General features: G+C 34.2%; 1 protein-coding gene across 1 annotated transcript; it reads left to right on the top strand.

The window, feature by feature from the left end:
• The first annotated feature begins 9790 nt into the window (after positions 1-9790).
• Positions 9791-15380, top strand: LOC145124247 (protein DETOXIFICATION 24-like). Its single transcript, XM_079059515.1, has 9 exons — positions 9791-10123; positions 12929-13192; positions 13295-13836; positions 13947-14033; positions 14147-14203; positions 14508-14746; positions 14837-14955; positions 15039-15125; positions 15209-15380. Exons 2-9 carry the CDS (start codon positions 12944-12946, stop codon positions 15284-15286), a joined length of 1458 nt encoding a protein of 485 aa, XP_078915641.1. The 5' UTR covers positions 9791-10123; positions 12929-12943; the 3' UTR covers positions 15287-15380.
• The last annotated feature ends 1222 nt before the right edge of the window (positions 15381-16602 follow it).

Genomic DNA, 16602 nt, shown 5'->3' with positions numbered 1-16602 from the left:
TCTTAAAAGCTGCTGTCGAACTCTGAACAAATCAATGACGCGTCCATTAGATAAGTGATCATATATTCCTCCATTCTAGATATCATATGGACTGAGACATGGATTATAATCATTCTCTTTGTCCATTTGTTGTTTCCCGATTTCTGATTTATGACAACTGACTAATTGAACAAATCAAATCAGTCCAGGCTTGGCCAAGCACTTAGGGTGTCATCACTAAATCATCGAGGGGCCCACAAATATCGCTTTTATCCCTTTAAGGGTAAAAGGAATGGATAAACTTTGACTCATATGCTTGTACTAACTACTTGTTGAATCATACACAAAGGCACGTTTTATAACATCGAGTTACCAATGCGTTTTCGTGTAATCAATGTATAACCAACTCATAGTCAACAACTCATATCTCTAGGTTTGAAGAATATAAGATATTATCGTCTCATGATCATTCGTGATAAAATCCATGAAGTGAGTCAAATGAGCGTGGGTTTAATCCAATACTCAGAACTTATGAGCACTCATGAATGTTGTAGCAACTCTTGCTATGTCCACTACCTTGGATGTTTACAAACCAACTTCATGACAGTCTTGCCTTAATACCTACTTCCAACGTATTATCGACTGTGGATGGTTTGAACAACTTAGTCATTCAGGAAGAACGACCTAGTTATTCTGGAAGTCAAAACATGCAAAGTGAAACACAAGAATAATACTAATCCTATATGGCCCCAACACTTTGAGAGTAAATAAAACACCTTTTATCCAAACACCATATTGATTACTCATTATTCATTGTATAATGCTTCGATTTATCAACCTAATACTTGAATTAAAACAATAGTCATGCCATGCTTCAAGCATGCACACTATGTTTGTCTAAAAAATAGCTATGCCATACTCCAAGTATGCACACTATGTTTGTCTTATGATCCTTACTTTGTGAAACGGATCAATTGACAATATTTCAATGATGCTCATTTCACAATCCCAATCCTTATTGTAAATGTAAGAATACCAAACTCTTGCCATTTACTGTAATCTGTTAGATTCTAAACTTATATGCAATGATTCCCTTGTAATGACCATGCCCAAGTCATAAAGACTTGACAACAAACATTACAAAGTATTCCAATGGAGATCAATTCCATGGAAACGAAGTTTGACATTCAAAGTACATTCCTTTGAATATCCTTCTTGCATTAAGTTTTCTAATCTTACATAGATTTAAAGAATAACTTCCACCTATGGAAACATTTCCATATGCCCATTTTGACTATCACTTGTGAACAAGAGTTGCCTCTTTTCAGAGTATGTCAATATGGTTCTTTCCAAAGTTTAACACTATACTTCCAACTGTCCCTAAGCAACCAATCTTTGGTAAACTTTAGATTGTCCTCGACAATTGCTTAATCATTTTAGTCATGTCCACTTCTAATCCTTTTTCCCTCTTAATGCCCCAGGCATTTGAAAAATTTAGAATGGATGAATATTATATCACATGTAATCGGTCCTATACCCGAAGCATATGGGACACGACTTACATAAAGACATGATACTATACCAGTCTTTTGCTAAAATATTTTTATTTGCCATTTTATTTGCCATGTTCTCATAATTCAGATTATGAAAAGGGATGCCGTAATCATAATCGAGTTTTAGAACGCAACTAATGTTCCCATATATAGAATTTTCTTATGTTGAAACATTCCAACATAACATTCATATATATATTTGACTAAATTTGATTAAAATCTCACGATCTAAGCTTTTAGATTTGAAATGAAGTACAATTTTCTCTCCCTTAATTATAGCAAAACAACTTTTTCCCAATTGAAACTTTTGTTTTCTATAATTAACATTGCTAACTTGCAACACTTATTATAATTATCATACTCCCACTTGCATGATGATTATTAGCATAACTCTTATGCTCCCACTAGCTTTGACATGTACTCAGAAATCAGTTGAACTTCTAGAAATCAATACTTTATTGACTTTCTTACCAAAGTTCAGATTTCTAATACAATATTGCTTTGATAAGACTTTATCAAAATCATACACCTTTCCTTAGATAGCTCACATGTTTGTCTAGACCTTTTGCCATTCTCACTAGTTAGTGTGCCGGTTAGCCACACACGCTCCACTAATGACATGAGAATGCAAATATCACAATTGCTATCTACTTAAAATCTACTTAGTGAAAGCGTTTCCTCACCATCATTTTCATGAATCGGAGAGAAAACTTATGAAACTTAGATTTTTATGGTGTATGTATTCCTATCCATGTGAATTTGTCAAAAACATAATCACAAGACAGGGTTAGTGACAAACCCAATCTCATATGGACTGAACTTGTTCAATCTTAATTTCTTGCCACTTGGCAACTCAAGGGTCTACCATTGCTTCCACATTGTTATGCAAACAATTGAGAACTCATAGAACTCACAAGCATAGTCAACTTTAACTGGAATAAGCACATAAATAAGAATATATCAACACGATAGGTTACAAACCTCAAGTCGTGGGCTAGTGATTAACAATACTCTTGATTAGTTCTTGAAACTATCTCAATATCTTTTAAGACTCCCACTGACCTCTTGACATATAAGATTCCCTTTGTCAAGAACCATTCCCTGACAAAACAAATATTCAAGAATTAGTGCAGATTCTTATCAAGGAAAACACTTCACACAATTGGTCTTAGTTTTGTTTTATCCAAAACATCACAACTTACCAATTTCAAATGTACAAGAATAGGAAACATCTTACTCTACATTTGACAAGTGTTATAAACTTTCTAAAGATTATGTCACTCAAGTTACAATCTTGGAGTATGACTCTAAGAGTTGATTTTGGAACGAAGTATGATTTATCTTTTGATTTAACCATTTCAACAATTCATGATTCCTCTCCCTAGCCAAACAAATGCACTAAGGTGTCTTTAAAGGATCAATTGTGATATGGTTTTATAATCACTAAGATAATCATAAAACAAGATACTCAAGTACTCTCCCATCTCTTCAGATTGGAGAAACTTTTATCTTTCTGCCTAGTTTGATTCTTCTCATCCGTTCTGCCATACATTGAAACTTTTCCAATGTTTCAGAATTACACTTAAACTTTTAAGCATAACCATATTTACTAAACTTTAGTAAATCATGACGAATAATCTTATCATTCTTTGTGGTGGACCTGATCAGCGCACAACCTAGTGCACCCGATCCTTTAGTCCTTCTCTTGACTCACATATACATGTGAACAAGGACTTAGTCTTAATTTCCCAAAGATAAAAAATCTCATTCATCACACAATACAAGTTGCATGATTCCAAGTTTCTATCCAACTGAAACTTGGGTGATGAGAGTCTTTCCTTATTTGGTAAATTATGACACTACCACAAATGAAAGAATCAAATCCGTTTTCCAATAATGCTTATCAATGGAAACATATAAACAACAATTTTTCACAAATGCCATTGTAAGGATACTTAAAATAAATAAATCAAAATTTTCTTTTATTTTTAAACTTTGCGGAAAAATCTTATCCTTGCAATGCAAATACATATGAAAAACATGTTGTTATCTATTCCTAAGCAACATATCATAACTCTTAAGCAGCAGCTCAAAATTCTGATCATCGAACCATGCGATCGAAATCCATCTTCGCGATCAGAATCATCACACTCTTTCTTTAAGCTTCGTTTGATTCTTAAAAAACATCAAAATGTAGTTACATTACATCATGTATTAAGAATCTCCAAAAGAGACTTCATAGAGTTAGATAGTGGACTTTAACCTGAAGCAAAGTCAAACCTTTTTGACTTTTACCATCCTTATGAACTTTCAGGTAAATTCGGCAGCTTCGCAACCAATGCCCCTTCTTTTGGCAAAAGAAACATATGGACTCTTTGGAAATAATACACTTGATTGTCTCAGACTTAGCATTTCTTTTTACCATCAGTCAAATGACTTGACCATGGTCAATCCATTTCCATTGGGAAGAGAAAGCTTCTCTGGACTTCCAATGTCACCATTATCAATGTCCAAATAGGTTTGGGAAGTAGATCTTCCAATCTAATTTGCTTTAACAATGCTCTAAATCATTGTTGATTTAGCAGCATCAAGCAAATATGTAAGATCACCAAGGGTCATGTCGTGATCTGTCATCAGGGAGTGACTGAAGAACCAAGTCAACAACCAGCTACCTCGAGACTTCGACACCCGACTCTCCCGACTTGCCAATATGTGACTTAACCTCCAAGATGTAAGCACATATAGTCTTTGCTTGCCAATAGGGATTGAGTGACTTAGAACTTTTCAAGTCTTGAAACTTGTGGGATAGGGAGAATTATTAGAGGAGGTGGAGGAAGTGAAACATGATTTCCAGTCCCATTAATGCACAACAAAGGGATTAATCTTTCACCTTGATTGCCATGTGGGATATCATCTTCATTAGGAAGGCTTGTTCCTAAAGATTTGGGAAGACCATAGTTGTCTGAAATAGACATTTATGAGGGAGAAATTCAAGTTTAGTTGATTTAAGTCCTTATTATAACACCCAATATGAAATATTAAGGCTAGGAACCAACAAACTATTTATAACTGGAAGAGGGATGCCGTAATCCAAGTTATAAAATATTTGAAGGTAGGTAAATGACGATTTACCAATTTCCACCATGAAAACGAAATATAATTAAGTTTTAATTGGATTTGAAACTCCTAGATCTTTTGAGATACATTGAACTTTCAATGGCATGTTTGAATCTCGATTGTGCCCTCTCAAGTTTGTGACTGGGATGTCGAGGATCACAAACAAGGTGTGAATAACCATGCAAATTAACTTGGTACCCTTAACTTTATCACATAATTGATGTGCCGGTTAACCACACACGCTCCACCAATCTATGATAAACATTAAGTTACCCTTTGCCACACATTGTCAGTCACAAGTTAGTGTGCCGGTTAACCACACACGCTCCACTAACGACTTAACAAGGGTGCAAAGTGAAATTTCATGGGTTAGCACCATTTCACATTTTCCTAAGTAACTAAGATTGGGAATTTATAAGTGTTTAGTTACTTAGTATTTATCATTATACTTTTAATGAAGGGAGAATTATAGTCCTTATCCTACCCGTTCGGCTAACGACCATCCACCAGTCAAGGAAGCGGTGAGTGAGATTGGACACCCATTAAACTGCCATTTTATAGGCAGTAACCTTATACCCCCTTATAGACCGGCTTCGTGAATGAGGCCTACTAACAGTAATATTGACTTTATCTTATACATATCTATATAATTAAAATTATAATAATAGTATAAGGGTTGAATTTTAAACTTTTAAAATTCTAGGGTTTGATTTGGAATTAAAGCATTCATAAGGGGTAAACTTTACAAATTCCAAAACTTGAGGGCAAATATTGAAACTATTCAAAAACTTTTCAATTTCATAATTTATGTGTTTAAAGTAGTTTTAATGGAAAAACTCTTCAAGTTCCATAACTTGAGGACAAGTTATGGAAGACTTTAAAACATTTAAAAATGAGACTCTTCACTTTCATAACTTATGGAAATCTTATGAGTGTTTAAAAAACATAAATGTGACTTTTCATATAACTTGAGGACAAGTTACAAAAACACATTTTATGAATAACTTCTAGATCAATATGGATTGAAAACACATTATCTCATAACTTTTCTATTAATCTAAGCTAACTCATAAGAACAAGATAATTCAAATCATCAATCTTCAAGAAATTAGCATGAACATAAAACTAATATAATTCTTCAAATTATGACAATTATCTTTGAAATTGGATTAGCATGAATATTACCACATCAAAAACAGGTTTATAAGTTCAAAAACAGCTTAGGGTAATGTTCCTAGTCCAATTCCAGCCTTAAAAGTCGAAAATATGCTGTCAGGGGCTTCTACTCGTCGAGTGTATGAACCTACTCGACGAGTAGGATGAATTTATTCATGGACTCGGCGAGTCCATCAGTGGACTCGGCGAGTCCAGTGCCCAGACAGCCAGAAAATCGATTTTTTTTCAGCTTTTTCAGCAATTTGCATCAAGTATAATTGAAAACAAACCTGACTCTGATACCACTGTTGGGTTTTGAGCATTCTAACACTCCTAAGGTGTACATGCAACCCTAAATACCTTGGATCTATGTTTTCTCTATTATACATGCAAATATTAATTATCCAAGGTATTACCCTAACTAGCATACAATCATATGTACTAGGATAACAAAAACTAGATAGAATACATACCTCTTTGTTGTAGCTTGATTCCATAGAGCTTAAGAGCCTAGTGCCTCAAGTGTGACACCTCAAATGGTTCACACAACATCACCAACATCTTGGAATAACCATGAGAAGAAGATACTTCACTCTAGAAATCGGCTTGCCCTCTTGTGTATGCACTAGTACCGATTTCACCAACCAATGGGGTCTTTATATAGTGTGCACATTAGGGTTACACCATGTAACCCATGACTTTACCCATTCCTTATGCTCCATGGGTTTTAACCTCCATGGAGTATCCATGGGTCACCACATGGGTTAAACCCAACATAAGGAATCATGGATCATAAGCCTACATATATAAGAATGAATGATTTACACAATCAATCCCCATATATTTAATTAGTCTCTTTTGATCACTAAATTAATTCCAAATTAATTCTTGATCAATACTAATTAAATAATATGATTTCATATTAATATATTAGAACTTATAATATATTAATATGTCACAAATATCCTCTTCTCACAAAAGGTCTATCTAAATGTTCCGATGCCATGCAACCCAAATGGACCATGCCGGGTCGGGTCAAGTATATACCATATATAGTTATGGACTTAGACACTAATCCAAATGGACTATACACTCACCTGATAAGAAGTGATTCGGACATCACTTCGCTTCTTAAAATAACCTTCTTTGACGAAACCGGGGAGTTTGCTTGAAAATCGGTATCCGCGCGGGCAGAGTTTCAAACCGAAAAACTCTTTTTCTTGGAGCCTTCGGGAACTCCGGGGCTTGCTTCTAATGGTAGGGAGGTACCCTAGGCTTGGGGGGGGGGGGGTTAGAGAGAAAGAGAGGGTTAAAGGTGTGAGAAACGAGCTGCCCCCGCACCTCTATTTATAGGCTGGGAAACTGCTCAACTCGCCGAGTCAGAAAACCTACTCGCCGAGTCCATGACACATGTCACCATCTGGTGGCTAGCCTTGGGGAGAAAGCAACGGCTAGGATTTCGCCACGTCACCCGATTTTGCACAGCTCATTCCCGACTTAGAAAAAATCATAAATTTCGTATACGAGCTCCGTTTTTGACGTTCTTTGTATCCACGCATAGGTGGGATCGTACTCTACAACTTTCGTTTAGACTCCGTCGGCTAATTTTGACTTTATTTTTAAAATTATATTTTAACAGGCTGGGACAGGAAAAGTCCGTTAAAAATTCATAACTTCTTCATCCGACGTCCGTTTTCGTCTGTCTTTTTACCGTTGCGCTACTAATAATGAGATCTTCAGTTCTCATTTAGGTTGCGTTGGCCAAAAACCGCTCGATCTAAAATTCGAATTCTGGGTTGTGCATTGCTATGCCAAATCTTAGAAAAATCATAACTTCCTCATACGAAGTCAGATTTGGGCGTTCTTTTTATGCACGCTCTCGGTTTAACGTGTACCACGACTTTTGTTTAGATTGCTAAGGCTAAAAAGTCCTCTATTGTAAGTTCACTATTTACGTCACGCAGTGTCGTGCCGGTTTTGTCGCGAAACTTCGACATGCCATAACTTCTTCGTTATAACTCGGATTTCGATGTTCTTTATATCTCCGGAATCCTTGTTACGACCACTACAACTTTATTTATCGATATCGGGCTTATCTAACATTTTATATTCGACGCTTATTTTTATCCTTTATTTATTATATTATTATAAACAAGTAATAAGCACACAAAAGCACATAATTCACATAATATTCAAGTAATTCATGTTTATTACTTCGAAACGAGTTACAATGGTTGACCTAGACTATTACATTATCATTAGTGTTTAGCCCGGAAACTCGGGCGTTACAAATAGTCCCCGTAGCCGGTTCAGATAAAACGGATGGTAGGTCGGGCACCCCAGAATTGCCTGGTAGGGTAGGTCAAACACCCCATAATGGCTTGACATGGGTAGGTCAGGCAGCCCAGAATTTCCTGGCAGTATGTTTGTTATATGGTATGATGTATAATGGGGGAACTCATTAAGCTTTGTGCTTACAGTTTACAGTTTTTTTCAAGTCCTTCTTCTTCGAAGGGAAAGGAGCCGGCTTGGTAGCAGCGCATCACACCATTATTTTCCGCACCATGATGTTCTTGAGATTGTACTCTGACATTATTATTCCATGACATGTTTTATGACATTTGGCTTATGGGTTTGTTGGTTTGATATATGATATTGATGACGTTTTCAGTAAACTGTTTTATAAACTACTTAATTAAAAACAGAATTTTTTGGTCATGATTTTTTGAGATGTTAAACGATAAATCTTTTAAATTTATAGTTGTAAAATAAAAGAAACGAACAAATATTATGTGACCGCCATAAAGAATGACATTCATTAATAAGGTATAAAAAAGAGTGAATTACACGAATGGTCCCTATGGTTTAGGGTAATTTAAACGTTTGGTCCTTAACTTATTTTTTTAACTCGGAAGGTCCTTACTGTTTGTTTTGTTACACGATAGATCCCTATCTTACCTAAAAAGACTATTTTGCCCTTGATTTTTTAATTTATTTAAATAAACACACCCCCAACCCCACCCCATCACCTTACCTTACCTATCCCACCATTTTTTCCTATTTAAATAATAGTTTTTTAGGTAAGACAAGACCAAGCGCGTAAAAAAACAAACAGTAAGGACCAAACACGTAACAAAAACAAATAGTAGAGACCTTCCGAGTTAAAAAATAAGTTAGAGACCAAACACGTAAATTACCCCAAACCATGGGGACAATTCATGTAGTTTACTCTATATATATATATATATATATATATATATATATATATATATATATATATATATATATATATATATATATATATAAAAGATTAATCTTTTTTATAATTAATAAAGGATATACCCAAACTATAAGCTTAGTTTTTATTTTTATTTTTCATACATAACAACTTAAACAAACATTAACCTTAGCCAAACATCAAGTTTTTCCAATGTAGCCTACTATCCTTTATCATTTTGAAAGGTTGTGGTGTGCATTATCTAAATCACCCAAATCTATGAACCGAACGTCCGTTCAGTTGAAATAAAGACATGAGAGCATTAAATACTGCAGTTGGCAGCAATCAGCATACACACAACGTACCCTTCTTGGCTTCTTCATTTCACGTGTCCATGCTCCATCCTCACATTCGTAACTTCAATGCGTTTTCTTCTCCACTTATCGTCTCACTCTCATCATATATACCTAATAAACATATATTATTTATGTTTTTAAACATCAAACTTTCTGTTTACTTTTATGATATGCTAGTAGTGGTTGAAGATGCCCTGAAACATTATTATATATACAGAGTACGTGGACAATTATTAACCTATGCCAAGTGCAATAAATAAATATGTCCTACTTTGTAACAAAAAGTAGCTATCATATTGACGTGCACATAGAATATATACATCTTTACAGGATTCCATGTTACATGTCCTTATTTCATTTAAATTATTGATGTAAAATCTTTACTGTTTACATTTCACCAAATTTTGATAAAACAATCATTACAGTTTTTTTGAAATGGATCTTGAATTACAGTAAAAAAAAAATTTCAAGAGTGGGGCCCATGCTCTCAAGAGCCCAATATACGAAATGAAGGTGGCCATTGCTTTGGCCTTAGTAGGTATGTATATGATCACACCCTTTCACCCATCCTCCCCCACCTGTCAAATTCAATAAATACCAATTTTTTCACTCATTTCCGGATGACTGAATGCCCAACACCGTCGAGCGCCACCACAACTTCCTCTGTCAACTCAATTTCCAACCTTATCTTCACGGCGTAATCATCGGCTGCCTCAACTAATCGGAAGCATAACTTACGGAAGTATGTAAGTCTCTCTTTGGTCCTATCTGCGTAATATACGTGCTGATTTTAATTTGATTTGAGCTTTATTGTCGATTGATTCTGGCTTTGAACCTCGAACCTTTATCTGATTTTAGAACAGATTTCTCACACCTTCATGTTTAACAAATCGATGCTATTAATCGTCTACATCACTCGAATGCTATGTTATTGAGAGGTAGCATTATCACTATTTTATTAGATTATAATGATTGCTAGTTTTCGAACCTGCTCGTTTGTCGATTCGACGTTCTTCACCTTCTAAATCACTCGAACTATGTGTTCATTTTCACACCTGCACCTTTAACGAGTCGACGTTCTTCACCGTTTAGCAAACACATATGATGTGTGCGTGTATTGCGAACAGAACATTCGCAGTTTATGTGATGATAATCGATAAGTCGATAACACTGTTTATTGAGTTTGAGACTGAATTCGGAAGTTCGATGACTTGTACCTTGTGGCGTTGTACTCGTGTACAACCAAAGTTGCATAGAGTACAAGCACTGATGTGCTTCTTGTTCCCTAGTTTAACTTTTGTGGAAATCGGTATTCTGTGTGTGTGGTTTTTGATTTCTGAAACAGAGAAAACAAAGATGATGACTAGAAGGTGGTTTACAACTGCACTAAACACGTGCACTTGCCCTGTATGACAATCCAGCTTAAAAGTTTAGCACGTGTCAATTTTTTGCATAAATAAAAACTGCTTCCGGGATATGTTTTATTTTTAAACTATATTCTTGATTAAAAAATTTGCTATCTGTGGTGACAAAATCTTATTGAATTTATTTTTGTAAGGAATTTTGTCTTTGTCATACAAGGTATATCTGAATTTGACAGTTCAATGTTTGATCGCTAAAATAATATATAATAGGCGACTTTTTTTTATTTTAATTATTGTAAAACCTGAATTGTGTGAATAATTAATACACAGAATCTAAGTTGCATTATTTATTTATTTATTTCTTTAATTGGTGGAATCTAGATCACGTCTATAGTAAGAACTGAAAGGGATGAGACCTGTTTGATCGCTAAAATAATATATAATAGGCGACTTTTTTTTATTTTAATTATTGTAAAACCTGAATTGTGTGAATAATTAATACACAGAATCTAAGTTGCATTATTTATTTATTTATTTCTTTAATTGGTGGAATCTAGATCACGTCTATAGTAAGAACTGAAAGGGATGAGACCTTTTATTAAGCTGTAAAGTCCCTTTCCATTCTGAATATTCTTTTTTGTTTTCTTTTTAATATTATATTATTTTAATCTTTATACGGAGTACATGCTAGCTATACATCTGACCAACTTTTTAGGCACAAAACTGAAAAAGTTTTAAAAAAACTTTTTGGGATGTTTTTGTCCTATCATATCATAAAAAGTTCACTTTATTTATTTAAAATACAAGAAGGAATTCAATTATGATATTTTAGTTTTCACATATTAAGAAAATTGGATTTATATGAATTTTAGCCTTCCATCCTAAAGACTTGAATGACGCGTTTATGAATTTAAGTTTACAAGGAACAAAGTGTTCTTTGTTATTGAGCACAATATATCTTTTAGACATTTTTTTCATAATATTTATCTATTTTGCGACTGTTACTATTTACCTTTTATTTAGTAGTTTCTTTCTAGAAAAAGAACTTATTTCATTTTTGTTACCACACATCATCTAACAACAAATAACTCTTATTTCACAAGTTTTATAAAATGAACCAATATGAAAAGTAACTGTGATGATGCCATGATGGACAGACATTATAGTCATTATGATGTATTATCAATCTGTTGCTATTATCGTCGCGTCTTTTCTTGCATCTTTTCCTGGATAGTGCTACTGGTCAATGACCTGCTTTGACCAATGAGAATTTTTGTTCTTTTCTGTTGAACATTTTGGGGTAGTAATTTGTCATTTACTAGAAGGTACTATGGGAATAAGTATATAATTTTAGATATATTAGCCAATTTGATAGTGTAAACAAATTTGACAGACATACCTTTTGACAAGCACACACATGACCAATATGATATGGACAAGTAATTGGCATGTCAAAAAAAATTCAGACACTAGAACTTTTTTAGCCAAATTTGGGAATGATATTTTACAGGTGGGTTGTCTTTATAGTGATTTAGTTACTCATGTTTAGTTTTAATTTGAAAAAGCAAGATTCTTTTAAAATAGTACACTACTATTATGTTATGAAAGGATATGTACCTTAGTTGTTAATAGTTACAACACTTTCTAGATTAAAAAGTCATTTTGAAAGGTCATATTATTATAGGTGAGACCTCATTACAAACTAAATATAATACTATATTATTATATTTACTTATTAGTTTAATTTATTATATTATTTTATAAATAATGATATATTTAAAAAAAATATTCAATTCATGATTAAATTAAAGTTAAAAATATAATGCATTGATAACTTAGCAATAAGTTTAATTAATAAATATGTATGTTATAAATTTTGATTATTAAGAAATGGTAACCTTGTAAAATATATAATTTGGGTACATGGGTTTTAAAAATTAGATACACAAAATAAAAGAAGTACATGTGCATAAAAATACACATATAAGTATAACTTAGCATGAGCCAGTAAGTACTTCCATAGTTATTAAAATGAAACCAATATAATTAGAGGCTAGAGAAAAAAATCAGTTGTTGATAAAAAAAAAAAAAACTCAAAAAAAGCTTGTTGGGTAACATATTTATTTATATGGTAGTAAATTTTCATTGTAAGATGGATAGAACTCAAATACTCTAATGCTTTTGTAGTTGATTTCAAGAACCATGAATCATGATATTCAAGCAAAACTACTTAGACGTGATGAAGAAGAAGAAGAAGGTGACTTGAAAGGAAGAATATGGGATGAATCCCGAAAGATTTGGAGGGTTGCATTGCCAGGTGTCATATCAAGAGTTTGTGCATTTGGAACGATTGTTGTCACACAATCATTCATCGGCCACATCAGCGACTTAGATCTTGCCGGTTATGCCCTTGTCCAAACACTTAGTGTCCGATTCGTCAATGGAATTCTTGTAAGTTTGTTTTTTAGTTATTTTTTTAGTAAATTATATGTTTTCGTTAAATTTCGACAAATGCAGTACAACCTGTAATCATTCCATTCCATGTATCTGCAGTTAGGAATGTCGAGTGCAACCGAAACTCTGTGTGGTCAAGCCTTCGGAGCCGGTCAACACCACATGATGGGCATCTACCTACAACGATCCTGGATCGTTGATTTAATCTCTCTAACTGTCCTCCTCCCGATCTTCATCTTCGCGACACAAATCTTCAAATTTTTAGGCGAAGACGAATCCGTATCAAACAGTGGTGGATACATTTCTCTATGGTTCATCCCTTTCGTTTACAATTTCGTGTTTAGCCTCACAATACAAATGTACCTTCAAGCACAGTTGAAGAACATGGTGATTGCATGGCTTTCGATTTTTCAATTCGGGATTCATATCCCTTTGTCGTTGCTGTTCGTGTATAAGTTGAACCTTGGTGTTGGTGGGGCCATGATTGCTTTGTCTATGTCGTCGTGGTTTCTTGTGATGGGAGAGTTTGTTTATATATTTGGTGGTTGGTGTCCGTATTCTTGGAGGGGGTTTACATCGGCTGCTTTTAAGGATCTGTTACCTGTTGTGAAGCTCTCGATATCTTCCGGTGTTATGGTCTGGTAAATCAGGAACAACCTTGTCTTTTCTACTGCTTTCGAAAAAAATTGTTTTTTCTTTTTCTTTTTGTCAATAAAAATAAAGGACTCTTTTTTGTTTTTATAACACTTAGCTTGGAGTTATGGTACAATGCTGTGCTAGTCTTGCTTGCGGGGTACATGGCAAATGCGGAAGTCGCGATATCTGCCTTCTCGATATGGTATCAAAATTATTGTTTTCATTTTTGATTTTTTCTTTAATTATATTTTTCTTTGATATGTGTTTCAATTCTTTATTTTCTTAGAAATTTGTTAATGTGTTGAAATTTTGCAGCCTGAACATTAATGCGTGGGAGTTCATGATCAGCCTCGGTTTCTTAGGTGCCGCATGGTATGTATGTAACACATTAAATCATTCATAAAGTTCATTAAGACTGTGTTTATGGGAATGAACAAACTTTCTAAGGCTATTTTCGATGATAAAGATGCCAAGGGTATTTACGTCTTTTACATAGACAAGAAATCAAGAGATGATCAGTTGCAATTTTTTTTTGTCTTTAATGAGAGTTGAGACCAGTCTCAGTTTAATTAAACTAATGAATGCCAAACACAATACAACATGCTCCTTAAAATCCATGTGTTTTTTTTTTCTTTCTACGTTATACATGTGTAACTGATGAACATTTAATATGCAGTGTCCGTGTTGCAAATGAATTAGGGAGAGGAAATGCGAAAGCAGCAAAGTTCTCGATTAAAGTCTTGTTGGGCACTTCTATTGCAATCGGAGTCTTTTTCTTCATTGTTTGCTTAATTTTCAGAAAAAAACTGGCCTACTTGTTTACAGACGATGTAAGAGTCGCAGATACAGTATCAGACCTTTCTTTGCTCCTTTCTTTCTCGGTTTTACTCAACAGCATTTACCCCGTTCTCTCAGGTAAATCACTTTTCTACTTTCCAAATAACTCGGTTAGTAGGTTACTCGAAGAATGACCTTTTTGCTGATATGAATTATTTTTGTTTTTAGGGGTGGCGGTTGGAGCGGGAATGCAGGGTACAGTAGCGATAGTGAACCTTGTTTGCTTCTATCTGATTGGTATTCCAATGGGAGCTTTGCTTGGTTACATGACTAACCTCCAAGTAAAGGTAGATAAACAAGACTTTCTTCCAAAATGTTTATGGTTATGACTTTATGAGTTATGACAATTTATGATTGGGTATCTGAGCAGGGTATATGGATTGGAATGATCGGTGGTGTTGTCACACAAACACTTGCGCTTGTGTATATGGCATGGACAACCGATTGGGATGATCAGGTAATTGTATAAAAAAAATCTTAATTTCTTGGTGTTTTATTATTGGCATTAAATAAAAGCTTTAATTTGGGTATACATTGTAGGTTAAGAGGGCTTCGGAGAGGCTAAATCGATTTTACGTGAAGGCGTCTGATAATGATAATCAGGAGCAAATTCGTTAGAAAAAGTATTGTTTAAATTTTTTGGTATTAAATGTAATGTAACTTGATTCTGTAGTAGGTGTAGGTGTGTTAAATGAATCGGTTATTTGTCTCATCATGATCCAGCGCTTTCATTTATTTGGTTTAAAAAATAGGGAAAATGACTTATTAAGGTAACTAACTATTTTAGTTGTCCATATATAGATAATGTTCTTTTTTTTGTACACATTAAGGTAACTAACTTGTTTTGTTTGTTCACATTTAGGTAATATGACCGGCTATCACTTGTTTTTGCTTATGTGGCATCCACCTGACATATGACTTGAATACGTTGCACCTACGTGACATGGTGCATATATTGTCTTCATTCGATTACACTATAACTGTGTCATACGATTCCACCCCTAATTCTAAACCCTAGATCGATCGACGATGGCTTCTTCTTCCTCATCTTATTCTTCAAAACTACAAGATGAATTTCAAGCTGATCATCCATGTGATTGCGGTTTACCATCTCGTGTGAAGATTTCAAGAACTCCTGCAACATATTCAACAATATTGATTTACCATCGAGTTTTGACAAACTCTAAATTTTCTTCCAGGGTTGTTAGGAGTTCTTGAAATCTTCACACGAGATGGTAAGCTGCAATCACATGGATGATCAGCTTGAAATTCATCTTGTCGTTTTGAAGAATAAGATGAGGAAGAAGAAGCCATCGTCGATCGATCTAGGGTTTAGAATTAGGGGTGAAATCGTATGACACAGTTATAGTGTAATCGAATGAAGACAATATATGCACCATGCCACGTAGGTGCAACGTATTCAAGTCATATGCCAGGTGGATGCCACATAAGCAAAAACAGGTGATAGCCGGTCATATTACCTAAATGTGAACAAACAAAACAAGTTAGTTACCTTAATGTGTACAAAAAAAGAACATTACCTATATATGGACAACTGAAATAGTTAGTTACCTTAATAAGTCACCATGCCACGTAGGTGCAACGTATTCAAGTCATATGCCAGGTGGATGTCACATAAGCAAAAACAGGTGATAGCCGGTCATATTACCTAAATGTGAACAAATAAAACAAGTTAGTTACCTTAATGTGTACAAAAAAAGAACATTATCTATACATGGACAACTGAAATAGTTAGTTACCTTAATAAGTCATTTTCCTTAAAAAAATATAATATAAATCAAGAATTGAAAGAATTAATTTTAAATAGTACTATTCAAAAAATAGCCCAATGCATTTAAAATTAGATTAAAAAAAAAGACAAAATTGCAAAAATGGTCCCTATGGTATGTGTTTTTTTGGGGTTTTAGTCCAAA

The sequence above is a fragment of the Lactuca virosa genome, chromosome 7 (genome assembly GCF_052849685.1).
Source record: "Lactuca virosa cultivar CGN04683 chromosome 7, Lactuca_virosa_CGN04683_v6, whole genome shotgun sequence".
Taxonomy (NCBI): Eukaryota; Viridiplantae; Streptophyta; class Magnoliopsida; order Asterales; family Asteraceae; genus Lactuca; species Lactuca virosa.
The sequence above is the reverse complement of the archived record's forward strand: the minus strand, read 5'-3'. Positions and strand labels throughout refer to the sequence as shown.